Source organism: Oncorhynchus clarkii, chromosome 32, assembly GCF_045791955.1.
Source record: "Oncorhynchus clarkii lewisi isolate Uvic-CL-2024 chromosome 32, UVic_Ocla_1.0, whole genome shotgun sequence".
Lineage (NCBI taxonomy): Eukaryota > Metazoa > Chordata > Actinopteri > Salmoniformes > Salmonidae > Oncorhynchus > Oncorhynchus clarkii.
Genome location: NC_092178.1, coordinates 28,483,172 through 28,510,989, shown reverse-complemented (window position 1 = coordinate 28,510,989; position 27,818 = coordinate 28,483,172). Strand labels below are relative to the sequence as shown.

At 42.6% G+C, this 27,818-nt stretch overlaps 1 protein-coding gene across 2 annotated transcripts in view; it reads left to right on the top strand.

Annotated features, from left to right (window-relative positions):
* Positions 1 to 27,818, top strand: part of LOC139392420 (A-kinase anchor protein 9-like) — a 126,385-nt gene that overhangs the window by 12,295 nt on the left and 86,272 nt on the right. For both annotated transcript variants that reach the window (XM_071140396.1, XM_071140395.1), the window contains exons 2-10: positions 9,130 to 9,387; positions 12,748 to 12,792; positions 13,390 to 13,449; positions 14,404 to 14,553; positions 15,483 to 15,638; positions 21,201 to 21,398; positions 21,686 to 24,631; positions 26,076 to 26,162; positions 27,683 to 27,818. In XM_071140396.1, the coding sequence (XP_070996497.1) occupies positions 9,130 to 9,387; positions 12,748 to 12,792; positions 13,390 to 13,449; positions 14,404 to 14,553; positions 15,483 to 15,638; positions 21,201 to 21,398; positions 21,686 to 24,631; positions 26,076 to 26,162; positions 27,683 to 27,818 (4,036 nt within the window). The remainder of the gene's footprint in view (positions 1 to 9,129; positions 9,388 to 12,747; positions 12,793 to 13,389; positions 13,450 to 14,403; positions 14,554 to 15,482; positions 15,639 to 21,200; positions 21,399 to 21,685; positions 24,632 to 26,075; positions 26,163 to 27,682) is intronic.

Genomic DNA, 27,818 nt, shown 5'->3' with positions numbered 1-27,818 from the left:
AAAAACAATTCCACTTTAACATTACTGGGTATTGTGTGTAGGCCATTGACACAACATCTAAATTTAATACATCTTAAATTTAGGTTGAAACAAGAAAATGTGGAGAAAGTCAAGGGGTGTGAATACTTTGAAGGTACTGTATATTATGAGATGACTAAAATACAGTACATACTGTACATATTGAGTAAGAAACAGTATATGAAGTGTTGGCTCAAGTCTGTGTTGACATGCCAACTGTTGATCATCGCAGCAGCTGTCAAGATGGCTGTTTTCTAAGCTGTTCGGGCATTGTGCCAGCAACAGCAAGTTGGCTTACCTCATCACGGGAACGACACTAATAGTGTTTTCAAGCTCTGACACAGCCGATTTGACTGTTCACGTAAATGGAGTTTAGACCTAGTTGATTTTAATATTATTCAGGGATTTTTCTTCCATTCAAATCCTTGGGAAGGTGACCTAAGTGTTTTTTTTTTGTGGGTGGTTGCCAAAGTCTAAACGGTGCCATTTATGTAAAATAAATAATGATTTTTAGGATGGCAAGAAGCTTTGTTTTTAAACTGAAATGACTAAAACCAGATTTAAAGTATGTAGAAAAAAATATTTAATTTAGATAATTGTCAAGAGAATTTTGTTCTCATGTTGATTTTTCCAATGCAATTAATACACTCTGTCTGTTTCTAAGAATGTGTAAGGTTCTTATTTAAATGAAATGGAAAAAGGTCAGTAAACTTAGCCAATAGTGTTTATTCTCGAGAGCTCTGCTCATAATACCATGTACATTGATTTATATACCTCACATTTCGTCATAAATGTCCCTCCTCTCAGATACAATGGCAATATAGTTCACAAGCCTTCTCAAATTGTCTGCCAGCTGTTAAACAATCTACTACAAGCCCAATGTCTCTCCCCTCCCTGGGTGGGGAACGAATGTCCTGTAAGGAACACAGTATTCCAGCCGGTCTGACGATAGCTCCATTCGTTTCTAACAAGGAACAGAAAGTCCTTGTTCTAATTCTTGACTAAAACTACACACATTATATTCAGTGTTTTGATTATAATAAGATTCATACAATCATACAGTGACAGGGTAGTATTCGGTTATTTATATTTCTACGTTAAATGTATACATCATCTAGTCATTATTCATATAAATCCCATAACAATAATATAATCTTTAAGAATTTACAATCAGTAGAAGTTGAAGCTAGTCAGTCAGGGATAATATCAAAGTACAAAACAACACTGAATTTATCAGTATTGATTTTGTTATGTTTTAGCAAAATATTAGCCATGGCAAAATTAATAGAATTGCAGGAAATTTGCTTTAATCTGCAGAAGGTTCTCTCAGCTCCATGGAGAAAGTTCTATAATTGTAGGAAATTGGCCTAAAAATTCAAATTTCTCTAAACCGCCAAGATGGGTGTCTCTAAAATGTTCTCGACAATTCAGCCACGCCAATGGGCTGAACGTGCCCATTGCCACTCCCCCTGCCACTCCCACTACTTTAGGCCCGTTTTAATCCAGAAAAAAAATTCTGTCCATAAAAATGTCTACAAGAGGCCTATTACTAGGATATCTTGACTTTACTTTACGTTGGGGGCTTATTGTTGGGCGTATGACATTTTGTTTATGCTCTTGGAGGTTGCACTTTGAGTCAATCCTGCAATCCCTATAGGAAAAAGGTCTGTTCCACTTCCGATTCACAAGCAATTACAACTTTTGTCCCGAATCAAGTTTTATTCTCCCGTACGGTGGTCCTACTCTGTTTAGTCCATATTGATTGTACGTTCAGAGCCTTTGGATAATTAATCAGCCTTGACTCCGCTAATGATTTAATTTCGGTCTCAAGCTACCTTGTGTAATGGTATACAAGATCGGCCATTGTGATCACCAAAGCTGAGTGCCCTTAGTTCAACCACTGAACACATTCATGACCATTTGGAGGTACAAAACTGTTAGGGTACCTTGAAATTTTCCCAGTTTGTATACCTAGGTGTGGTTCGTGTATTGTTCAGACTTAACCTCTGAGCATCTAATGCTATAGCCTAAGTCTTTCTTGTATTTATTTTGGCAATGAAGGCGGGTGTTACAAATGTGATTAGGGTTCCACATATATAGGCCTTTAACTGCACTACTGCCAAATTGAATCTGGTTATTTATGTTGATTCTTGTTCATTGTGTTTTAATCCGTGCCTGTACATTGGGTTACAAAAATGTTTTCACAGTAGTTTGTTTTCTGTACCCACTAGGCTATCTATAATGGGAATGCTCTCTGTTTAAATGAACGATCACTCACTTACCGCAAACATTACTCAATGTGCCATAATTGATCAAATAGAAAGCCACCAAAAAACACTGAATTTAGCATGGTACAGTGTGCTCTTTTCGGCATGAATTGTGTTAATCTATCGTTATTATCTGTGGGGATAAGCAGTGACACTGAGGAACAGATAATCGCTCTCTTGTAACGGCACCAGTGGCTGCATTAGCTAACCTTTGTGAAACAACTCAATGAGGTGGAATGCTTGATGCAGAAATCTCTAGAATTATCGTCCAACAAGCCAGTATTTTGATTTGAAGTGCTTAGAGTGCTTTATGAATAAGCAGCGACGATGTACGCTCGCTGACTGCCAAGTAGGCTCTATGTTTGTCCCAGATAAAGAATGTCTGCAAAACATTGTCACTTGCTCCATCTTTGAGGATGCAGATGGCATTATGCACCTACGTAGGCCGCAGTCCCATATGCTTATCCAACTCGATGGTCCTCTGCCAAATAGGGCAACACAGCATCATTAGCCTAAGTATTCTGGGGGTTTCAATTTACTGGGAGAAAATAAATTGAATTTGTTTATGCTGTGCAAATCTCCACAGATCTGGAGTTGCTCAGACCATCTACAAACTATTAGACTACAGTACAAGGATAATGCTAGCTGAAACTCTATTGACATACAGTAGCTCCCCAGCCTCCCTATGTGTTAAAGTAAGCCTAGTTGTTGCGTGTTGCAGTTTACACTTAGCCTAATGACACTGAGTGTGTATTTATGAAGATATAATCTGTATGAACCAAAAGTATAAAGTGTTAGGTCTAGAGATAAAACGGTATGAAAATTTCATATCACAATTTTAGTGACCAAAATTATCACGGTTATCAGTATTATCGCAGTATTGTTAAAATGTACTGATACACACACACTGAAATAATTTCAACAAAACAACAAATACAATTATCAGCACTCTGCACTTTTTGTGTGCATAAACATTAAAATAATAACTTTAACATTAAAGATGGCACCATGTGGCCATGAGAGGTAAAAGTTTCCCTAGTGCAGGTTTAAATGAACACAACCTTAAGTAAGTAAAGCAATGTGCATGTAAGAACAATACAACCATATGTAAACAAATCCAATGTGCAGGTGTTTACATTAAAATATGTAAACAAATCAAATGAACAGCACTGATTGTATGTCTGTTCTCTCCTCCATAAAGAAATACGGTTCTGCTGGCCTAACATCCTGTATGGATTCATATTTGTTCACTTGAGATTGAAATGTAAAAAATGTTAGCATATTTACTTTGTCTGGTTTAAGTAGGGATCTGTGATGGGAGTCCATGTGCCCGCCGACACTGAACACTCTGATGGCACGCTGGTTGCTCGGATGCACAAAAGCTTCCTGGCAAGGTGAGGCATCTCTGATGCATTGCCCCCAACCTAGCCAGACATTTCCCCTTCGATGCTGCTTTGTGGTTCTTCCCTGACTTGTGCAGCTGCCAGCTTCAAGGCCTCCTGGATACAGCTGTCAGTGTCAGCTTTTGCAGCTTAGGCTCATCTAAAAAGCTCATTTTGAAGCAGGGGTCAATGAAACAAGCCATGTGCATGACTCTTTGCCTTCTCTGTATATCTGTTGTTAAGGTATTCTCTCATTACCCTTTTCATCTCCTTGGTCAGGGATGGCTCTGTATCCTTTTCCACCAGAACGTCACGGATGATGTGGTCCAGGACAGGCTTGATGGCTGACAGTGTCACTCGTGTCTCTGAGGCAAGTGTATCTGTAAACTTGCTCAGAGGTTCAAGGAGCTGGCACAGTTGCTCCATGACACTTTGTCGGCATCCTTGGGCATCAAATGCCATGTTCCTCTTTGCCCAGCCAGTGTCACACGTCTAGACTGGCTGCTGTTGGCTGAGGAAACGCTCAAGCATCTTGTGTGTAGATCCCCATCGGGTTACCACATCATGGATCAGAACTTTCTGTGGCATGTTGAGGGCAGCTTGCTTTTCTCGCAGTTCTCTCCTTTTCCAGCCCTGTGAGAAGCCTTGGACCAGATGACAGCAGGCCTTTACTGCTCTGTCAACTCTGCATTTTCAGAGCCTTTGAGATAGCCAGGTTAAAATTATGGCCAAAGAGCCCAAGCCACAGATCTGGGAACTCTTCAAAAGCCTTGATCATGTTTGTTGCGTTGTCTGTGGTTTTGCAGACTAGGGCTTTCTTGTTGATCCCCCACTCTTCCAGCATATTCTCAAAAAACTCTTGTGCGTTTGTTATTATTGTGTTACATTATTATTATTATTATTATTATTATTCACACACACACACACACACACACACTTCTGTGTTGCATTTGAGTATATGCAATGACCCCATGCACAATTTACATAAATACAAATGAGTCTTAAGAATTAATAAGACAGTGATAGTAATTGCAATGAGCCCAACAATTGACATAAATACAGCAGTATTGTATATCGTGTTTCTCCTGTTGGAACACTTTTACAACCAAATCGACGACTGCCGGATTTTAAATTAACAAAATATGTTGGTTGGGTGACTAAACTACATCTCATGTTATTGTGTGCAATGGGCATATAGAGTCTGTAGACACACGACGCATAAGAGTGGGGAACGCTGAAGGCTTCACTTTACATTATTGACAAGCTATTAGCAAGGTAGACAGACAAACCACGACATTTTCCCCTATTCCCAAGTCCCCACATAATGCATTGAGCTTAAAGTTACTTTGCATTCGCTATAAAGTTTATAGCATTCGCTATAAAGGTGATGGTCACAAAGATAACTGGAGATTTGAAGTGTTGCCCCCTTTCGCAGCAATTTCCTTTTCTTTTTGCGTGTACGGCAGACAGGGTGGCCGTCTTCGATTACGTTTCCCTCAGCACTCTTGTAAAACCAAAAATACGACCACATTTCAGATTTGGGTGACAAATCTCCCGAGTGCCGTCACTGCCTTCCGGCATGTTTTCACACAAAACAAAACCCACTTTGCATGCTCTACCTGCGTCAGATTGTTGCTAACTTTGGTAAATGCTGGATAGTATTTACCGTGGGTTTTTCAAACCAATGTTTTAATGATAATTAAAATTTGAAATGGTAATGCTAACCATCGGGAATTTGACCATTGTTTATCGTGAAACTGGTAACTGTTTCATCCCTAGTTACGTCTACCCTTACTTTTTCAACCTCTGTACCACCAAGTGTTCTACTGTGATTTTAATATTGGGCAATTCCAGCATTAGGGATGTTATTTTTGCATGCAAAATTACAATTTTACCTCACAGAATGGAAAACTAAATATAAATTACACTTTTGATGTGTGTGTCTATAGCACCCCTTGGGGGGAGTGTAGACCTATAACCAAAAAAGCAAACTCTAAATATTGGCATGTTGGAGAAATCAAGGAAATAAGAGGTGTTGTGGATATTTGCCTACATGAAATGGACAAGCTTTTTGGCGAGACTGAACATAAACTCAGCAAAAAAAAGAAACATCCTCTCAATATCAATTGCGTTTATTTTCAGAACTTAAGATGTGTAAATATTTGTATGAACATAACAAGATTCAACAACTGAGACATAAACTGAACAAGTTTCCCAGACCTGCGACTAACAGAAATGGAATAATGTGTCCCTGAACAAAGGGGTGGTCAAAAGTAACAGTCAGTGTCACCAGCAAAGCACCCCCACACCATAACACCACCATGCTTTACAGTGGGAAATACACATGCGGAGATGATCTGTTCACCCACACCTCATCTCACAAAGACATGGCGGTTGGAACCAAAATTCTCCAATCTGGTCTCCAGACCAAAGGACAAATTTCCACCGGTCTAATGTCCATTGCTAATGTTTCTTGGCCCAATCAAGTCTTTTCTTATTATTGGTGTCCTTTAGTAGTGGTTTCTTTACAGCAATTTGACCATGAAGGCCTGATTCTCCTCTGAACAGTTGATGTGCCTGTTACTTGAACTCTGTGAAGCATTTATTTGGGCTGGTAACTCCAATTAACTTATCCTCTGCAGCGGAGGTTACTCTAGGTCTTCCATTCCTGTGGCGGTCCTCATGTGAGCCAGTTTTATCATAGTGCTTGATGGTTTTTGAGACTGCACTTAAAGAAACTTTCAAAATTCTTGAAATTTTTCATCTTCATGTCTTAATAAAAGTAATGATGTGCTGTCGTTTCTCTTTGCTTATTTGAGATGTTCTTGCTATAATATGGACTTACCCTATTTGGTAAAAGACCATCTTCTGAATACAACCTCTACCTTGTCACAACACAACTGATTGGCTCAACTGCATTAAGATGGAAAGAAATTCCACAAATTAACTTTTCACAAGGCATACATGTTAATTGAAATGCATTCCAGGTGACTAACTCATGAAGCTGGTTGAGAGAATGCAAAGAGTGTGCATAACTGTCATCAAGGCGAAGTGTGGCTATTTGAAGAATCTCAAATATAAAATATATTTAGATTTGTTTAACACATGTTTTGGTTACTACATGATTCAATATGTGTTATTTCATAGTTTTGATGTCTTCACTATTATTCTACAATGTAGAAAATAGTAAAAATAATGAAAAACCCTTGAATGAGTAGGTATTCTAAAACTTTTGACCGGTAGTGTCAGATCAGAGGCAGTAGGGACGACCAGGGATGTTCTCTTGATAAGTGCATGAATTGGACCATTTTCCTGTCCAACTCAGCATTCAAAATGTAACAAGTACTTTTGTGTGCCAGGGAAATGTATCGAGTGAAAAGTACATTATTTTCTTTAGGAATGTAGTAAAATGTATAAATACCAAAGTACAGATACCCCAAAAAACTACTTAAGTAGTACTTTTTAAAGTATTTTTACTTAAGGTACTGTCTACCACTGCAAATTTGTTAACATAATTTGACAGAAATAATCTTTTTTTTCTGGGATCTTTTATTTCAGCTCATGAAACATGAAACCAACACTTTACATGTTGCGTTTTATATTTTTGTTCAGTATGATTGACTGAAAAACCTTATTCGAGACTTGGCCTCCTACTCTGTAATGGCCAAAATTAATTAAAATTTCTACTGGGTTCATAACTGGGTTATGAACTTAACCTGTCAAAATGGGATCACAATTTGGGGGGCCACATAAAAGCAGGCGAGCCAAAAAATGGCCCCTGGGTCACACACATGTTGCAGACCCCTGCCAACTGTAGAGCTGCATGCACTAGGTTTAGCTGCATTGAGCTCTAGTATGATACCCTCCTACTGGAAATATGTCCTTTTTTAAAATACATTCTCACACCTGTTGCCCATAAGGGCCAGCTGTTTGAGCTCCCCTGCTGTCAGCCAGCTCCCATAGCCGGCCATTCAGTTTACTGACTCTTGCATTAACGCTCACTCACTTCACCCCACTCAGTGGCTGTCACCAGCCCCTTATCCATAATGGATATCAGGGCTTTTACTGTCCAATCCATGTAATTAGTGCCAGCGTTCCCTTTTGGCAATTAACTGTACAGAACCCCTGCTGTTTATGCACTGAGGGAAATTAAATGTCTGTTTGTGGGTGCCGACTGTACACCAAGGCAAGTTTGTGTATGCGTGTGTGTGTGTACATGCTCCGAGCTAATTTGTCTATAGTCTATCTGTGTTTACATATTGTAAAATTAGACAATGGCATATTACATGGAAATTAATGTTTTTCTCATGAACTAAAACATAAGAGCAATCTGTTGATACCCCTCAATTCAGCAGGCCTGGCATGATGCATCTCAATATACTAGCAGCGTACATTTTCTCTCCAGGTCTCTGTGCTCTGTTAGAGCTTGTGAAAAGCAGAGGAGGTCAGGTGATCCTAGCTTCTAGTAGATAGATACACTCTTAAAAGCATCAGATTTGTCCAAGTGCCGCTCCAGATTAACCTGGGATTGTTCACACACCCTCGATCTACGTTTGTTTCAAAGAAAGCCTGCCCCCTCAAGGGATATGGAAATGAAAGTCTGAAACTCGATGAAGGGAGCGCCGTGGTAGATTAGGATGGATTTTGGGCGACTTTTAGACTTTCGCTAATTCCAAAACCGCCATTTGCTTAAGTGGCATTTGGCCATCTTGGAGATTTACATGGATCCAGATGTAATCCTCCTTTCCTATCAAACAGTTTCTCTTCCATTTCTTACTAAAGACATCACTTTGCACACTAATATTTAGGGGAGGGGGGACAATTGTAAACGGCGAAAGCTTTAAGGGGTGGTGAAAACAGCAGTTTATCCATATACCAAATTACCAATGCGTTTAAGTCATTAGATGTTTGACATATAGGGAGTTTAAAAAATGTAATCCTTTTAGTGGGTATTTAAAAGATTAGGGGTAGCCACAACAGGAAGCTAACTGTTGGTCATTAGGGGCCTATGTACGGTAAGGATTCACATTTGCATCCGAGGTTGCTAGCGCCGGGACGCATGCAATGTTTCACATGAGCTTTACCAAGCTATGTAGCACTACTGTAGGTATTTCTTCTCTTGTAGATTCTTTTCCCCAGAACATTTTTGAATTTGAAACACCAACTAAGGTAGTTGATTCTTGGGTAGGCCTCATCTATCAGAAAAGGCTAATTGAACTAATCATCAAAGATAATTTGACGTTGATTGCGGTTGCTTTTTTAAAGGAATGTAAAGTGTAGCATTTAGCCTATAGATGTAGTATAGTCAGTGTAGCATAGCCTCTAGCCTTAATAAACCTAGAATTTTGCTAAATTTGTTGGACTGCTTTTTAATCAGTGCAGACACACTGTAATCTCTGTATTTAACCTCACTGACCCTGCCTTGCCTGTTGTCTGCTTTTCCTCTCCCTGTGTGACCCCAGTTGGCTGAGTACCGGCAGAGGAAAGCTCATGCCGACAGACAGAAGAAGAAGAAAAAGAGGAGAGAAACAGACGACAACCCGGGTGGGGATGGACCGGGGAGAGGGGAGGCCGAGCAGGAGTTAGATCAGTCAGTGGGGGAGGGGAATGGGGGGGTAGGAAAAAGAGGGGAACTGGACCCCCCTACCACAGAGTTTACCTTCGCCAGGACCCTGCACAGTGGTGAGACGGTCAAACACGACCAGACGTACACCATAGAGGTAAGGCCAAAAACTTCTCTACCATCCCTAACCATTGATTTACCATTTGAATTGAGCTTCTCCTAGCGTGCAGCCTTGCTTGATTTGGAGAGTCTGCGTTGAAAAGACTATAGAAGAAACTGGCTTGGCTCAGTAGTGTGAAAAGGGATGAGAACTGCTACTTCTCCTGGCCCTGAAATTACAGTTTATTAAAATGATATTGGTCTTCTGTGCTGAATTTATCACAAGGGTGAACTGATTGAGCTAATCAACCACTCATCAAGACCTAGATTAGATGGATCATGTATTTTAGTTCTAGGTTCTTTTTTTGCTGATGCTATGTTGAAGTAGCCTAATGTGTGTAGTGATACATTGTAAGCAGTAGTAGCCTATATTTATGTGGCTTCCTGTATTGTCCATACTGATCATCTAGGGAAAGATCATGGTAATTTGAATCACAAATATGAATTAACACTAAATGTGCTCTTTACTTCTAAAGCATTGGTACAGTTTTTAAGAGGCACATTTTAATTGCTTGGCTTGAAAAAGTATGATAATTTATGCACTCACTACTGTAAGTTTCTCTGGATAGAGTATCTGCTAAATGACTAAGATGTACATGTGAAATGTTGAATAGAACATTGGATAATAAAATGCTGTCCAAACATGACATAAAAAGGTTTTGGTAATCACGCATATTCACTGCCTGATAAGGGATTCACATTTTGTTGCATAAAAGACATCGTCTGAATCCGTTCGAGCAGAATGAGCAGTGTCTCAAGTCTCAGATAACAGTCTCTGGAATCAACCTATGCGTTGCTATGAGCGACTTTTGTGAGTGGCGATTTTCAAAGGCGCAATATTGAAGCAGCGTTTCCCAAACTCTTTCCTCAGGGCCCTAAGCGGTGACCCTTTTGATTTTTGCCCTAACACTACACAGCTGATTCAAATGATCAAAGGTTGATTATTTGAATCAGCTGTGTAGTGCTAGGGCAAAAAACAAAACTTGCACCCCGTGGGGTCCCTAGGACCGAGTTTGGGAAACTCTGGGTTAAAGGGATGAACAGTGGAGCAGCCAATAAGTGTCCTTGTTAGTGCTGTGTTACCTCTTGATTTGCTGAATTTAACACCTTAGTTACAGCTGGCAAACTGCATTTATTTTATTTTTGTGAATATTGTTATTGTGCTAGAGGGTTGGGTTGGAGTATTCTTTCAACTTTGGTTAGATAATGAGCAAAATAATAACCAAAAAGATAAGTAAGGATTTGGTGAATATTTTGTTCATACTTCTTTTCCTATCTCTTCAGACATTTCTTTATAAAGCTTCATTGCAAGCTTGCTCAATGATTCTCTCCCTCGTTCAAATGACCGTCTTATCCTGTCATTTTTAATATAGCTCGCCGTTACATCATCAATGTGAAATCATTTCTGTTTCACAGACAATCGGCAAGCCCCTCACAACCTTGAGCACATTCACAAGCATCAACCAGGCTGTATGCACCATGCCACCCCCAACTCTGCACCTACACCGAACAATGCAAACTCCTCTCTTTTCTCCCTCCCTTCTGTTCCTTTGTACTACTTGTGTCACGAACCGCATTAATAGTTTTCATTCCCTCTTTTGCTGAAAACCACACAGTATTTCTTCTCTCCTTACCACCCGAATGTGACTAGGAAATGATGGGTTGCCGTGGCAACAGAATTGCCTTTAAACTGTTTAAGCCGCCTCATTCTTTGGTTGGAGAGCTTTGTGGCCTTGCAGCACAAAATGGACCCAGAGGTGATTGAATAGAGTGGCTGCTTCCTGTCTTTTCTTTTGGTGGTCGGTATTCTTGAGGTATAGCTCAGCACTTTCTCCTACTGTATTTCTATAGGCATGCAGACATTTTGAGCAGCACCTGTTTGTCATGAATTTCCACTTCTGTCATTACTGATAACATTTTCGTAGGTCCAAGATGCTCATGAGTTTAGACTCATGCCTTTGAGTTCAGACTTATCTGAATCCATATTTGTAATAATGAGACTGATAAGTGGTTCAAACATTTAGTTAAAACCATTTTGTTTTTAGTCAGTTTCTTCTCCAAACAATGGGTTTTCATTTCCAAGACAAAGGGTGTAATTGGCCCTGGGCGCACCATTGAATGAACACGGAGACGTTCTAAGTAGCCATACAACTTCCCTTGCAGAGAGGGGTTGCTGTGGAAACACCAGCTTCAAAGTGTTCCCCTCCAAGCCACTTGTATAGGCAGACTGGTTCACAGAGATCTGTGCGAGAGCTAACCATAATTCCATTGAAAAGAAGCTGTCTTATAAAAGTAGGTTGCACCCGGTTATTGAATGTGGCACCCCATGCTTCCAAAATGCCCCAATGAATGTAGGTCAAACGGGTTGACAGCATTTGGCATCGCCATAATTAACCCATTCTTCTCCCGAAACTGACCAGAACTGGCGGCACAAAGGCTAATCGGAAATGAGAGGACAATAGCCTTGTCATATCATGAACAGCAGAATTCTAACTGTACACTCAATATTGACCTAGGATGGGCTTGTTTTAGCTAAAACTGCATACTCACGTTATGGTCCATCAGTTTTAACTTTGAAGCTTTGTTTTTCCCTATGCTTGTTTTTAAAATGATATTTTAAAATGTATTCATTTTTTGCCCCTTTTTCTCCCGAATTTTGTGATATCCAAATGGTAGTTAGTCTTGTCCCATCGCTTCAACTTCCGTAGGGACTCAGGAGAGGCGACGGTTGAGACATGCGTCCTCTGAAACACACCCTGCCAAGCCGCACTGCTTTTTGACACACTGCTCGCTTAACCCGGAAGCCAGCAGCACCAATGTGTCCGAGGAAACACCGTCCAACTGGTGACCGTGTCAGCGTGCATGCGCCCGGCCCGCCACAGGAACTATCGGCCTAATGCTCCATAAACTCGGACAATAAAAGCTCTCATTTCATTTCTCCTCGTCTTGCACCATGGTGTTCCAACTTTTAATCTTGGTCAAGTGAAATTAGCCCCTCTAGAATAGGCTCTAATGATCATGGCCATTATTCCATTGAAAAGGAGCTGTCTTATAAAAGTAGGCAAGAGTGCGATGGGACAAGGACGTCCCGGCTGTCTAAACCCTCCCCTGACCCGCACGATGCTGGGCCAATTGTGAGCCACCTCGTGGGTCTCCCGGTCACGGCTGGCTGCGACACTGCCCGGATCGAACCCGGATCTGTAGTGACGCCTCTAGCATTTAGACCGCTGCACCTCTCGGGAGGCCCCATTCCCTCTGCTTGTTTGTGTGGGCCACTTGTACTGGTGACTATTATGGGGCCTATTATGGTCCTCCCCATGCAGGGTCTGATGAATCCTCTTCTTGTTTCCTATTTCAGCCAGATAGTGAAGTGTCCACCACAGCTGAAGACTACTCCTCCGAGGTGAGTTAACTTCGTCGTAGTTTACACCAGAGAACACTTTTAAATGGAGTTAATACACTGTACTTGAAGGGATAGTTCACCCAAATTGCAAAATGTCTTGTTATCGCACCTTAAAAAAACGATTTCCCCTAGTGGTTAAGGTTCAGATTTGACAGAGGGTAAGCTGATCTTAGATCTGTTAATAAGGTCCTTTGCTAGGATTAGTGTTACGGTTTGGGGCTTAGGTCCTTGGACAGGCCTGCCTTTTCCCAGGTTGCCTTTTGGAACAGGCAATGTGACTTGGCTAGCTTGTTGCCAGACACTCAGCTCCCCAAGTCCCCGTCTGGCATTTATCTGAACTTGACAAGTCAAAGTAGTCCCGTCGCACCTCACCCCCTCCCCTCTTCTACAGAGCCGCCATTAAAAGCTTTGCCTGTGACACCGAGTTTAACGGTTTGGAGAAGGCGACAGTCATTACTTTAAAGCCTGACATGGACGACAGAACCAAAATTCTAAATTGTATTATATCCTTCAGTCTGTGCTCTGTACACCAGTGAACAGTGGGAAGCTGAACAATGAAATCTCCCTGCTTTACCAAACAGTATTGTGAATTAACAGGTGAATGGCTGCCTTGAGATGACCGAGAACCCAATGGAGACTTACAAGGAGTTTATCTGGGTACAGTACAACAATTAAATAGGCAACCAGCTACTGTCTTTTTTTTTTTTACTGTAACACTTTTGCTCTGTCTCCACACTGCATTCTGACCTTCTAACCCTGAGATTGTCCTCCGACTAACTCACTAACCAAGTTGCTTTTATTCTCTACTCCTGGAATCCTCAGTGTGCGCTTGTGAAGTGGTTTTGATTCAAGGCCAGGAACTACAGTAATTGTCTACAAGCATTGTCCGTGGGCTGCTGCCGTCATACTTTAACTTTTACACCCCATTTTAACAGCAGAGATGGGGAGTATGGAATGGGGTCTGCTTGACATTTCAGATGTGTAAATTACTCTGGAAGTCAGACCAGAAAGAGGAAAACAGAGGGAGGAAGAGAAGTAGAAAGAGGGTTTGGAGGATGGAATGGTGAAGTGGCTAGAGAAGAGGGCGTTGGACAGGGATGCAAGAGCTGTTCATTTGCCAAGGCACATGGGTAATCCTGCCATTTGCAGGCAGGAAGAGGGAGGGAGGGATGGAGGGAGAGAGAAAAGGGAGAAGGAGGGGACAGAGTGAGTGACAACAAATGCAGTGATTGACTGTTTCTGCTTGAGAGTAAAGAAGTAAAATCCTTCTGAGGAGGAAAATAAGAGAGAGCGAGGTAGAAAAATGCAGAGAGTGTGACGGATTAAGCGAAGAGTAGTGAAGTACAGAGGTAAAGCGAAAGAGGGCACCATTATCAGCACCGTGCTCTTTAATGGCTGCCAGGTCCTTGGCAGTTTTGGATGTTGGCTAGTTAATTTCTACCATTCCCCTCAGTACTGTGATGGCCTTGGATGCTAACTAATGGCTTCAGTGGTGGTTTTGTAGGTTAGCTAAATGCTAAGCTAGCTACCATTTCCCCCTCCATTCTGTGTCACTTTTGGATGTTAGGTAATTGCTAATCTAGCCACTTCTTCCCCCCCCCCCCACAACAGGAGGAAGTGGGCTCTGTTCAGCAGGAGGCGAGGGGTGGAAGTGTACAGGTCATGGAGGAAGAGCTGGCTGCCAAGACTCTGGCGGTAGAGGAGCTGAGACGAGAGCTGGAGGAATTTAGAGTGGCTTTCGGCTCAGAGGGGGTACAACAGGTAATATGCGCTCTGTGTATGTATGAAGGAATTAAGATTGGTAGTTAGAAAGTAGTAGATAACCTGCTTCACCTGTCATCTGCAACTGTTCATAAAACATTAACATTTGTTGTAGTGTGTGTTTGAGTCTTAATTCATCAACCAGATTGCATAAGGGGTTGGCCTTGCTGAGCCCACACTAAGGGACTGACCTTCATTTGAGGGTGCAGCTCTCATATTGATAATAATTTTGCTACCCAGCAGGAGTCACTGTTAAAAATGTATGTTATGATTAATATTTCCTTTTTTCACTTCTGTGGTTCTCTATTTCAATAATTTGTATAGTTTTGTAGTTTAGGCCTACTTATTTTCATTCTTATCTGTCAAGGAACCTATTTCTAAGCATTTATATACTGATATTCAGATTACAACTTAAATATATGAGATTTCTGTGAAGATCAAGTGAATTGTCAAACACACGGAACAAGTACATATAAACTATTCTTGGTATTTCCCTTTTCAATGGAATGCGTCCCTTTTCTTGTTTGGTTTAAAAACATTGATTGTTGGTTGTATTACCATCCATACTCCTTTAAATGGGGAGCATGGGTAGCCTAGTGGTTAGAGCGTTGCAAGTTCAAATCCCTGAGCTGACAAGGTACAAATCTGTCGTTCTGCCCCTGAACTGGCAGTTAACCCACTGTTCCTAGGCCGTAATTGAAAATAAGAATTTGTTCTTAACTGACTTGCCTAGTTAAATAAAGGTCAAATAAAATAAATCACCTCTACCCTTAATTAACACAACTAGCTACTTCTGTTTTTGAGACCACATTTTGTCTTTATCAAGTCAAGCCAGTGTACTGTTTTCTTTGTCATACTAAAGTGTGACTTGTGAATCACTGATGTTTATTATGCAAGGTATACACACTGCACTTCTTTTTCTCCTCCAGCTGCAGGACTTCAAGGCTGCCTTAAAGCAGCGAGATGGCATCATCACCCAACTCACAGCCAATCTGCAGCAGTCTCGCAAAGAGAAGGACGAGGTCATGAGGGAGTTCTTGGAGATGACTGAGCAGAGCCAGAAACTGCACATTCAGTTCCAGCAGGTAAGACATTCTTGTCTAATCTATACACCACTACATTACACTATACCATATTATCCCACCCTAGTCTATAATACAAGAAGAAAACACTACCGTTCAAAAGTTTGGGGTCACTTAGAAATGTCCTTGTTTTTTAAAGAAAAGCAATTTTTTTTGTCAGTTTAAAATAACATCAAATTGATCAGAAATACAGTGTAGACATTGTTGTAAATGACTATTGTAGCTGGAAACTGCAGATTTTTTTTTTATGGAATATCTACATAGGCGTACCAGGGCCCATTATCAGCAACCACTCCTGTGTTCTAATGGCACGTTATTAGCTAATCGAAGTTTATCATTTTAAAAGGCAAATTGATCATTAGAAAACCCTTTTGCAATTATGTTAGCACAGCTGAAAACTGTTGTCCTGATTTAACGAAGCATTAAAATTGGCCTTTAAACTAGTTGAGTATCTGGACATCAGCATTTGTGGGTTCGATTACAGGCTCAAAATGTCCAGAAACAAAGCACTTTCTTCTGAAACTCGTCAGTCTATTCTTGTTCTGAGAATGAAGGCTATTCCATGCGAGAAATTGCCAAGAAACTGAAGATCTCATAAAACGCTGTGTAATACTCCCTTCCCAGAACAGCACAAACTGGCCCTAACCAGAATAGAAATGGGAGTGGGAGGCCCTGGTGCACAACTGAGCAAGAGGACAAGTACATTAGTCAAGTTTGAGAAACCGATGGCTCAAGTCGTCAACTGTCAGCTTCATTAAATGGTACCCGCAAAACACCAGTCTCAACGTCAACAGTGAAGATGCGACTCTGGGATGCTGGCCTTCTAGGCAGAGTTCCTCTGTCCAGTGTCAGTGTTATTTTGCCAATCTTAACATTTTATTTTTATTGACCAGTCTGATATATGGCTTTTCTTTGCAACTCTGCCTAGATGGCCAGCATCTCGGAGTCGCCTCTTCACTGTTGATGTTGAGACTAGTGTTTTGCAGGTACTATTTAATGAAGCTGCCATTTGAGGACTTGAGGCGTCTGTTTCTCAAACTAAACACTAATGTTTTGTAATGATCAATTAGCCTTTTAAAATTATAAACTTGGATTAGCTAACACAACGTGCCATTGGAACACACGAGTGATGGTTGTTGATAATGGGCATCTGTACGTAGGTATTCCATAAAAAATCTGCTGTTTCCAGCTACGATAGTCATTTACAACATTAACAATGTCTACACTGTATTTCTGATCAATTTGATGTTATTTTAATGGACAAAAAATTTGCTTTTCTTTACAAAACAAGGCCATTTCTAAGTGACCCCAAACTTTTGAATGGTAGTGTGTGTGTGTGTGTGTGTGTGTGTGTATATATATGTATGTAAACTCAGCAAAAAAAGAAACTGTCAACTTAACTTAACATGTATGAACATAAGATTCAACAACTGAGACATAAACTGAACAAGTTCTACAAACATGTGACTAACAGAAATGGAATCATGTGTCCCTGAACAAAGGGGGGGGTGATGTCATGTCAGGCTGAGATGAGCGTTGAGATTGCCTGCAATGCACAGCATTGAGATTGCCTGCAATGACAACAAGCGCAGTTCGATGATGCTGTGACACACCGCCCCAAACCATGACGAACCCTCCACCTTCAAAAAGATCTCACTCGAGTACAGGCCTCGGTGTAACGCTCATTCCTTCGATGATATAAGCGAATTCGACCATCAGCCCTGGTGAAGAAAAACTGCGACTCGCGCACAAAAAGAGCACTTTTTGCCAGTCCTGTATGGTCCAGCGACGGTGGGTTTGTGCCCATAGGCAGCGTTGTTTCCGGTGAAGTCTGGTGAGGACCTTTCTTTCAACAGGCCTACAAGCCCTCAGTCCAGCCTCTCAGCCTATTGTGGACAGTCTGAGCACTGATGGAGAGATTGCACGTTCCTGGTGTAACTCAGGCGGCAGTTTGTTGCCATCCTGTACCTGTCCCACAGGTGTGATGTTCGGATGTACCGATCCTGTGCAGGTGTTACACGTGGTCTGCCACTGCGAGGACGATCAGCTGTTCGTCCTGTCTCCCTGTAGTGCTGTCTTAGGCGTCTCACAGTACGGACATTGCAATTTATTGCCCTGGTCACATCTGCAGTCCTCATGCCTCCTTGCATCATGCCTAAGGCACGTTCACGCATATGAGCAGGGACCCTGGGCATCTTTCTTTTGGTGCTTTTCAGAGTCAGTAGAAAGGCCTCTTTAGTGTCCTAAGTTTTCATAACTGTGACCTTAATTGCCTACCGTCTGCAAACTGTTAGTCTTAACCGTTCCACAGGTGCATGTTCATTAATTGTTTATGGTACATTGAACAAGCATGGGAAACAGTGTTCAAACCCTTTAAAATGAAGATCTGTGAAGTTATTTCGATTTCTACAAATTATTTTTGAAAGACCGGGTCCTGAAAAAGGGACGTTTTTTTTTTGCTGAGTTTGTATGTAAATGTGACTTACCACCCGGATTTGGTCTTATGTAACAACATTTGAAATAGTGCTTTTTACATTGGATAAAAGTAGAGACTCAGAGCCACAAAATGGTATTTTGTACACGGCAGTTTTGAGTTGGGTTTGGGCCCATAGGCGACGTTGTTTGCCAGTGATGTCTGGTGAAGACCTGCCTTACAACAGGCCTACAAGCCCTCAGTCCAGCCTCTCTCAGCCTATTGTACTCTAAGTACTCCAAAGTAATTCTGCTTTGAAAGTTGATGATAAACTCACTTTTGAGAAAATTACCTTTGAATGTTTTGGTATCTAGTGAAGAACTCTTTGTCTACTCCCATTCAGCATCGTTCACACTGTCTTAAGCTTTTGCCCCACCCATCTCGTTTTGCTCTCGGTGCGTTCAGAGCACGCACTTGATGCTCTGGCCGATGATTTGTTTAACTCCTGGATAACATGACAACAGTCTAACGAGCTCTCCTGGCAACAATTTAATTTTGCTTTTTTGCTGAAGTTTACTGACACCGGCCATATTCAACGGGTGTTGTACACTTTAGCTTAAGACATGTATCTAGCTCGCTAGCTAGCTAGGTTAACAGGAACCTAGCTAGGTAAACGACGTGTAATATCACACATATCACGTAACGTTAGCTAACGCGCCAGCCAGCTAATGTTAGCTAGTTAACCAACAATGAACACAGTGCCAAATCATGTCATTACTACCCTGCATGAATCTGCTGGGAGCTAACCAACCAGATTCAATGCTAGCTAGCTAACATTGGGCTCTAACTAGCAAAGCAAATGGTTCTGGGATACGAATAGTACACATAACTTTAGCTAGGGAGCCAGCCAGCTAACATTAGTACAACATCTCTTTTAGCTATCATAAATCTAATTTTACTGAATTCGAAACTCGGTCCTCCAGAAAGTGGAGAGAAACACTTATGCAGCTCCACTACACGATACGTTTTTTTTTTAAAAAGCAGCGTTTGACAGGATTACCATCAGACTGAACAGCTCAAATAGACGGAAGCATTCTATATGGCAAACCAATCCTCTCTCCTCGGCTTGTCCAGCCCACTCATTATCCAGCCCATTCATTAGTGGGAAGGTTGCTGTCTGTTTCTGTGGTTTAACCAACAAGGCTCGTAATTTAACAATTTTATTCGTATTTACAGTTTTCATACAGGTTTGTAATTAAGGCACATGAAAGTTCACATGTTCCAGATGGCATTTCCACCAAAAAATGCATTTTGATAAAAAAAAAAAAAAAAGAAGTTAAAATTGCTCACCTGTGAAGTCGGGACTTGCGACATATGCCTAGTTTCCTGAAACGGGTCACATGTACAGTACCAGTCCATAGTTTGGACACACCTACTCATTCCAGGGTTTTTCAATATTTTACCAATTTCTACATTGTAGAATAATAGTGAAGACTTAAAACTAGGAAATAACACGTGGAATCATGTAGTAACCAAAAAAGTGTTAAACAAATCTAAATATATTGTTTCGCCACCCTTTGCCTTGATGATAACTTTGCATACTCTTGACATTCTCTCAACCAGCTTCATGAGTTAGTCACCTGGAATGCATTTAAATTAACAGGTGTGCCTTGTTAAAAGTTAATTTGTGGATTTTCTTGACTTAATGCGTTTGAGCCAATCAGTTGGGTTGTGACAATGCAGGGGTGGCGTACCGAAGTTAGCCCTATTTGGTAAAAAACCAAGTCCATATTATGGCAAGAACAGCTCAAATAAGCAAAGAGAAATGACAGTACATCATTACTTTAAGACATGAAAGTCAGACAATGCAGACAATTTCCGGAACTTTGAAAGATTCTTCAAGTGCTTGCAGGAAGCAAAAACCATCAAACGCTATGATGAAACTGCCTCTCATGAGGACCGCCACAGGACAGGAAGACCCAGAGTTATCTCTGCTGCAGAGGATACGTTCATGAGTGTTAACTGTACCTCAGATTGCAGCCCAAATAAATGCTTCACAGAGTTCAAGTAACAGACACATCAACACCAACTGTTCAGAGGAAACTGCGTGAATCAGGCCATCATGGTGAAATTGCTGCAAAGAAACCACTACTAAAGGACACCAATAAGGAGATACTTGCTTGGGCCAAGAACACGAGCAATGGCCATTAGACCGGTGGAAATATGTCCTTTTGGTCTGAGTCCAAATTTGAGATTTTTGGTTCCAACCCGTGTCTTTGTGAGATGAAAAGTAGGTGAACGGATGATCTCCGCATGTATGGTTCCCACCGTGATGCACGGAGGAGTTGTGATGGTGTGGGGTTGCTTTGCTGGTGACACTGTCAGTGATTTATTTTGAATTCAAGGCACACTTAACCAGCATGGCTACCACAGCATTCTGCAGCGATACGACATCCCATCTGGTTTGTGTTTAGTGGGACTATCATTTGTTTTTCAACAGGACAATCACCCAACACACCTCCAGGCTATGTAAGGGCTATTCAACCAAGAAGGAGCGTGATGGAGTGCTGCATCAGATGACCTGGCCTCCACAATCACCCAACCGCAACCCAATTGAGATGGTTTGGGATGAGTTGGACCACGGAGTGAAGGAAAAGCAGCCAACAACTGCTTAGTTCATATGGGAACTCCTTCAAGACTGTTGGAAAAGCATTCCTAATGAAGGGGCTCCCGAGTGACGCAGCGGTCTAAGGCACTGCATCTCAGTGCTAGAGGCGTCACTACAGCCCCCGGTTCGATTCCCGGCTGTATCACAACTGGCCGTGATTGGGAGAACCATCGGGCGTTTGCAAAATTTCGGTATCCTTCCCTAGTTTTCCATAGAACCTTGTTGGAATATTCCTTTAATCCTCCAACCGGGATTTCTGGAAAACCGGTGAATTTGGGGAAAGTTACTGGAATTTTGCAACTCTAGGTTAGACATACCTGTGCTAGTCCTATGCAATCTTATTCTGTCTCAAGCTTTACCCTGCTCTATCAACATTTAATGGATTTTATTACCCTTCTAATAATTATACAACAGATGTGGTGGTGATATTGTTGTTTTCCCCAATTTTCATGGGAACATGAACACCCTCTGGTTTGATTGACAGCTGCAGGCAGGCGAGACACTGAGGAACACCAGCCACAGCAGCACAGCACAGGACCTCCTGCAGTCCAAGCAGCAGCTCGTCCAATACCAGCAGCAGCTGGAGGAGATGGATGGCCAGGTCAGAGCGCAGCAAATGATGAGCAAGGAGCATCTGCTGCATGTCAGCCAGCTCCAGCACCGGCTCAACGAGGCTGAGATGGTGAGACGGCTGCGTATTTGGTGTTAGTCAATGCCTGTCATTCAGGTGAAAATGTCTGCTTGTATGAAATGTATTGATCTATTCAATGGATCTCTTTTAAAGGTGGTTGATTACAGGGTGCATTTTGAAATCTGATTACATTTCTTACTATTATTAGCTTATTACCTTACAAAAACAATTTAGTTTAAGGGCTGTTTTGTAGAAGTTTTATTTAAACCGTTTTAGTATGAGATTTGAATTATATTTGACATTTTACCTGTTTGTCTAATTCTTACTTTCCCTCACAGGTGGGAAGAAGAACAGAAGAATCATTTGCACAAAGGTTAAATGAGAAAGACCTGCTGATTTCGGAACAAACTGCAATAATAACAGAACATGAGCGTACACTGACCATGCTCAAGGTGGAGCTTACACAGGTGGGAAGGATGACTGAGGAGACTTTTGCACAGAAGATGAACGAGAAAGAACTGCTGATTGCCGAGCAAGAGAGAGTCATGTCAGAACATGACTCCTCCCTCCACCAGCTAAAGGGTGAGTTGACGGCCTCTGAGAAATGCTTAAACGGCCTCAACCAGCAAATGTCCTCAAAGGCTCAAGAGCTAGAGAGCTGTAAGAGGGACTTGGATAACTGTAAGAGGGACTTAGAGAGCACTAAGAGTGAGTTGAATAGCTGTAGGGTTGAGCTGGAGAGCAGTAAGGGTGAGTTGGATAGCTGTAGGGTTGAGCTGGAGGACAGTAAGGGTGAGTTGAATAGCTGTAGGGTTGAGCTGGAGAGCAGTAAGGGTGAGTTGGATAGCTGTAGGGTTGAGCTGGAGGGCAGTAAGGGTGAGTTGGATAGCTGTAAGGTTGAATTGGAGAGTAGTAAGGGTGAGTGGAATAGCTGTAGGGATGAGTTAGAGTCATGCAGGTGCGAACTCTCAGCCTCTAGGCAGAAGGAGCGGATGTCCTCCAGTGAAATCCAGCAGCTAATGGGCACTGTGGAAGATCTCCAGAAGCGATGCCATCAGGGGAGCCTGTCAGAGAGCGACACCTTCCAGAGAATAGAGGAGGACTCAGCCCACAGGCTGGAGCATCTTCGGGCAGAGCTAGATGAGATGTACGGTGAGCAGATCGTCCAGATGAAGCTGGAACTTCGCTTGCAGCACTCTGCGGCCCTGGAGCGGGTCACGGAGCAGCATCGCGAAGATCTAGCACTTCTAAGAGCTCAGCAACCCACGCCCAGTCCCTGTCCCGAGGTGGTGATTGAGCTTAAGGGCAAGATCGCAGAGCTTCAGCAGAGGCTCCTAGAGGCCCAGGCTCTCCATGAGAAGGCCAGACAGGAGCTGACCCAGGTGGCGCAGGAGAAGCTCAACCTTCAGGCCCAGGTGACTGACCTGCTCCAGGACCTCCGCTCAGCCCATGCCAAAATGGAGCAGGCCTCCCATAACTTTGCTGTCCATGAGCGTTGTCGTGGTGATCTGCAGCACTTCCAGGAAACCATTGATGACCTGAAGGCCCAGCTAGCTGCCGCTGCAGAGTCAGCAGAAGAGATTGAGGCCAAGCACGAGTCGGAGACAACCAACTACAAGATCAAACTGGAGATGATGGAGCGTGAAAAGGACGCAGTGCTGGACCGCATGGCAGAGTCACAGGAGTCGGAACTGGAGAGGCTGAGGACACAGCTCCTCTTCAGCCACGAGGAGGAGCTCATTCTCCTTCGGGAGGATCTCCAGAGGGAAAGCCATCTCAACGCTGAGAACCTCCTCAACGAGGCATCCATTCGGCACAGCCGATCCCTGGAGGAACTGCGGAACGGTTACGAGGTCAAGCGGGACGAGCTGTTACACCAAATTGTTGCACTGAAAGACGACCTAAAGATGGCACTGCACAGCTCAAAAGCCGAAGAGCTGGTGGCGCAACTCAAGGAGCTTCAGTTGGAGGTTGAGGAACTGCGAAAGCGTGGAGAAGAAAGTGTCAGAATGGAAAGGGATCTCCAAATGCTGTTGAAAAAGAATGAGTTGCTAGAAAATGAGTCCAAGGAAAGAGAAAAGAGCTGGGACAACAAATGGAGGGGGCAGGAGTCAGAAAATAGGATTTTGATGGAAACCAACAACACCATGAAAGAGGAAGTGGAGTCCAAGACAAAAAAATGTAAATCTCTCACCACAGAAAATGAACAAAAGCAGCGACAAGTGGTAGAGTTGCAAGAGGAGATTGAAAAGCAAAGGAACACATTCTCTTTTGCCGAAAAGAACTTTGAGGTGAACTATCAGGAGCTCAAGGAGGAGTATACGTGCCTTGTTGAGGTAAAGGCGCAGTTGGAAGAGAGAATTCTCAAGGAGACACTTGTGTTTGAGTCTCAACTTGCCAGCCTTCAGTCGCAGATTCAGGAGCTGAGGGAGAGCAAGGAAAATATCCAAATGGAGGACAACGGCAGTGCTTCGATAGAGAAAGACACTACTGAGCTGATGGAGAAGCTGAAGGTATCTCTGACAGAAAAGGAGGAACTCGCAGTGAGGCTGTCTGAAGTTACCGAGCAGCTGACTGTTACAGAAGGCGAATTGGATGAGCTGGAAGGAGAGCTCAGTCAGGTCAAGAGAGAAAACAAAGAGGTCATTGCCCAAAACGAAAACCTTGAGGAAGAGCTCGAAAGAGAGCGGGAGACTCTGAAGGAGAGAAAGGGAGAGATGGAACTGCAGAGAGAGGAGGGAGGGAGAGCTGCTCTGAGCCAAGCACATCTCCAACAGAGAGAGCAGCCTGTTCAGTCTGCAGTCCTAGCTTGCTCCATCAAGGATCATCATCTCCAGATCGAATCTCTCCAAGGGGAGGTAGAGGTGCTCCGCTCCTCCTTACATGCCGCCGAAATAGAGCGAGATCGCCTCCGGCACACCCCGGAGGCTCGGCACCAGAGCCAAACACTCGCTCCGTCTGCAGCCCCATCTCAGGTCTCGACTGTGGGGGAGGGACCTGTTGAACATAGCTCCGCTGTAGAGCCTTCAGCCTCTGGGTCAGACAGGCGCAAGACACAGCAGCGGCGAGGCAAGAAGAAACGCCAGAGCTCTGCCCAGTCCAAAGAGAAGAGAGAGAAGGAGGAGGTGGTGGAGAGACACAAAGCTGGAGGTTCTACTGCTGCAGCAGAGCGGGAGTCGCGGGCTCAGATGGAGAGCCAGGTTCCGTCGAGCTCACAGCAGAGGACCGGGGAGGAGGACTCCAGCTTCGGGTACCCCGGAGAGCGAGACGACATTGGGAAGCAGGTAGGCATTCACACGCAGCAGCTACTGCTGCAGTCCTCTTAGCTGGAATGGCCCCCACTACCGAAACGTTAAGTGCCTTGCTGAATTGCTGTCTTTTTATGTCTCTCTCGCAATCCCTGCCTTTTCATAAGTTTGATGAAACAATCTTTCTGATTGAACTGTTAATGTTTTATAGAGCATTTTCATTCGTCTTATGTTAATGCTCAGTACATAATTCACTATTGTTGAAATAACCAGGTTAACAGTTGATCACGTTCACAACCAGTACTACGTAACGATGTATCATTACTCCCTTGTTAAATCTTAGAAGTGTTGATCGTTACTTGATGCAGGTGACTGGTATCTGTATTCATACGCTGCGTAGACTGAACCGAAGGCTTATTTAAAAACCTGGCTGAGGTGAGGTTTGCCTGTTCTAGCACTGACGTTTTCTTTTTTCATTCAGCCTGTGACTCTAGTGATTGATAGGCTTGATTACAAAGCACCTGACAGATGCTGGCTCTCATAAGTACACCCTTAGGTAAAAAGAGGCTCAATATTTTGTCTGTGGTTGTCAGGCCACACATACCACTCATTGTAAAGCAGGAGAAGCTGAAGGGGGAGCGTCAATTGGTTCAATGCACAGAGAGTCTGTTGCATAAACACAGAGTATTGACGCTCCACTCCATGTAACATTGTCAGATTGTTTAAATTATTACGCTGAAATCACCAAGCTTTACTCAAGCTGTTATGTAAGAATTATATTCTGTGACAACTATTCTCTTCAAAGATTAAAAAGAGCATGAAAAGACATGAAGTGTACGTCGTTATCTTTCACGAATGTCTTTCTCTCGCTGAAGAACTTATTTGCTTTTATGTAGAGAAATGTATACATTGTAGTTTCTTTCCGTCCTGCAGGGAGTAAGTGCTCGAAGGTGAGAAGCCATTTTATGTCACAGCCACTCATATGTGTCTCACCTGTATTATACATGTCCAAGGCTTCACCTCAGTAGAGCATTGTCAAAGATGCACAGCATTTGTCCCTCATCTTGCATCAGTGTTCAATTTCTCTTACTGGGAAGGACCCCTTAATAGACTACACACAGTAGCATCTTCATGAGCATCTTCATAAGCAACATTTACATCAATATTTATAAATGACTTTATAAAAACAACTTAATGGTGCTATTGCCTCTTGTTCTTGGTATCAGTACTGTGTGCAAGTGAAGTACACCATATTTGAGATGACATAGTATTCATTGATATTAATGAATTGCTAATAAAATATGTTGTGAAATGCTTCTGAAGCTGTCTTAATGTTTACAGTGTAGCCTTCTCAGTAAGCGCGTCATTGTGTTATAAGCCATACGCGTTGTCGCCAGACCTCATCAACACTGTTAACATGTGTTTTATATTCACATGTTTAAACTCTTGTTACAATGGCTACCTTTTCTCCTCTTTTCAGGGGAAGAGAGTAGATGGGATGGAGTGTCGGGCGGACCATGTAGCGAAGCGAGAGGAGGACGACAGGGACAACGAGACCATAGAGCATGTAAATGTCACCTGAGCTCACATCCGCCTGTGCTTTTAGCTCCGGCCTGAGTGGCTGCCTTTGATCCATCAGAGAGTAGTACAGCGGGTTGGGAAGGTCAATCAACAGGTGGCAAAGCTTCATAGAGAAACTATGGGCACCCAGTAGTAAGACTGTGATGAAAGGCAAAGCTTTTCTTTTGTCACGATTTTTATTTTCAAGAGTCATTTGCTTGGTTGTTATTGTGTCAGCAAGTGTTGTACTGCCCAGACTGTGCTAAAATCAGTGTGAAATAACCATAGTAAGAACTATGAATTTGTTTAGGAAGTTGCAGTATGCAATTATTCAATCTCTGTTTCATAGCAGTATTTGCCAAAGAACAGGATAATATTCTACATAGCTACATGCATTAGGCTACCAGGCATGTGCTTGACATCAATTTGATGTCCTACTGTAATATTTATAGTATAGCGCTTAAATTGGTTGGATCAATTCTTGTCTTACAAAGCACTATGAAAACAACAGTGTTGCCAACCAACACAAAAACACTGTGCACAGCAAAATGCACTGTCATCAAAATAAAAGAAAATCACAATTTCACGTGAGTGTAGCTGCAACACATCTGCATTTACACATCCATCCACAGGCGGGCGAAAACCCTTGCCAGCTCCCCATTGTATTGCTGGCTGAAGAATGGATAATAGCTGGCCCCTCATTTGTTGTGCTAAAGCCCAGGTGCTCCCCCCTCGCGTCTCGCGTATAAAATCTGAATCAGGGAAACAGGCATTCTCATTCAAACAAGGTGCTGGATGGACTGTCCATTTATATATTGTGGATACACCATTTGGAATGTTTGTTTAAAGGTTGTCACGAACCGGCTTGAAGTTCGTAACAAAAAGAATAACAAAATATATTTATTAGCTGAAGTAAACTAAATACAATTAGCAATGGTGTGTGTTTGTGTGCATACATGTGATAATGAGGGGTGTTAAAAGGTGCCAAAGCAAACAAAATTGCCACAAAAATGCCACAACCAAACTCTATCATTGTGTCTGCATGGAGAGAGTCTCCTCAATAATTGAGGAAGAGGTGTATTTATCCCGGGATACACCCGAGCCCAGGTGTGTCCCATTTCCCTGACGACCCTCCCGGTTCCGCCCACCGACATCCTATTAAGGAAAACGAGAGCAAAGAGTGAATTCGGCAGACAGAGTGGGATGGTGGTCACAAGGTACACTCAGCAATATGGCATCATACACAGCGGGCCGACTTCCTGTTTACAGATATCAACAACAACAGGCATGCCTACATTTGGAGGGGCCAATATTGGTTGACAATTGTGTTACCTCTATAACGTCATATTGCTAAGAATACCTTAAATTCATCGTGTGTAAGTTGCAACAAGTACATATAATCCTGTGGAATTTTTGTGTCCTACTCCTGAAACAATCTATATTGTGTCACAGTAGGTAGACTGAGTGAGTATATACATTCCGGTGTATCTAATTTTATGCTCGCTCCACTCTTGTCTATTTGTGAAGGTGGAGTGCAGGCTGCAGCTGGAGGCCCAGCGGATCAGCCTGTCTCAGATACACGCTGCGCAGCTGGAGCTGCTCCGGGAGCAGACAGACGCCCGTGCCTGCATACTTGAGCTGGGCCGTCTCAAAGAACCAAGGG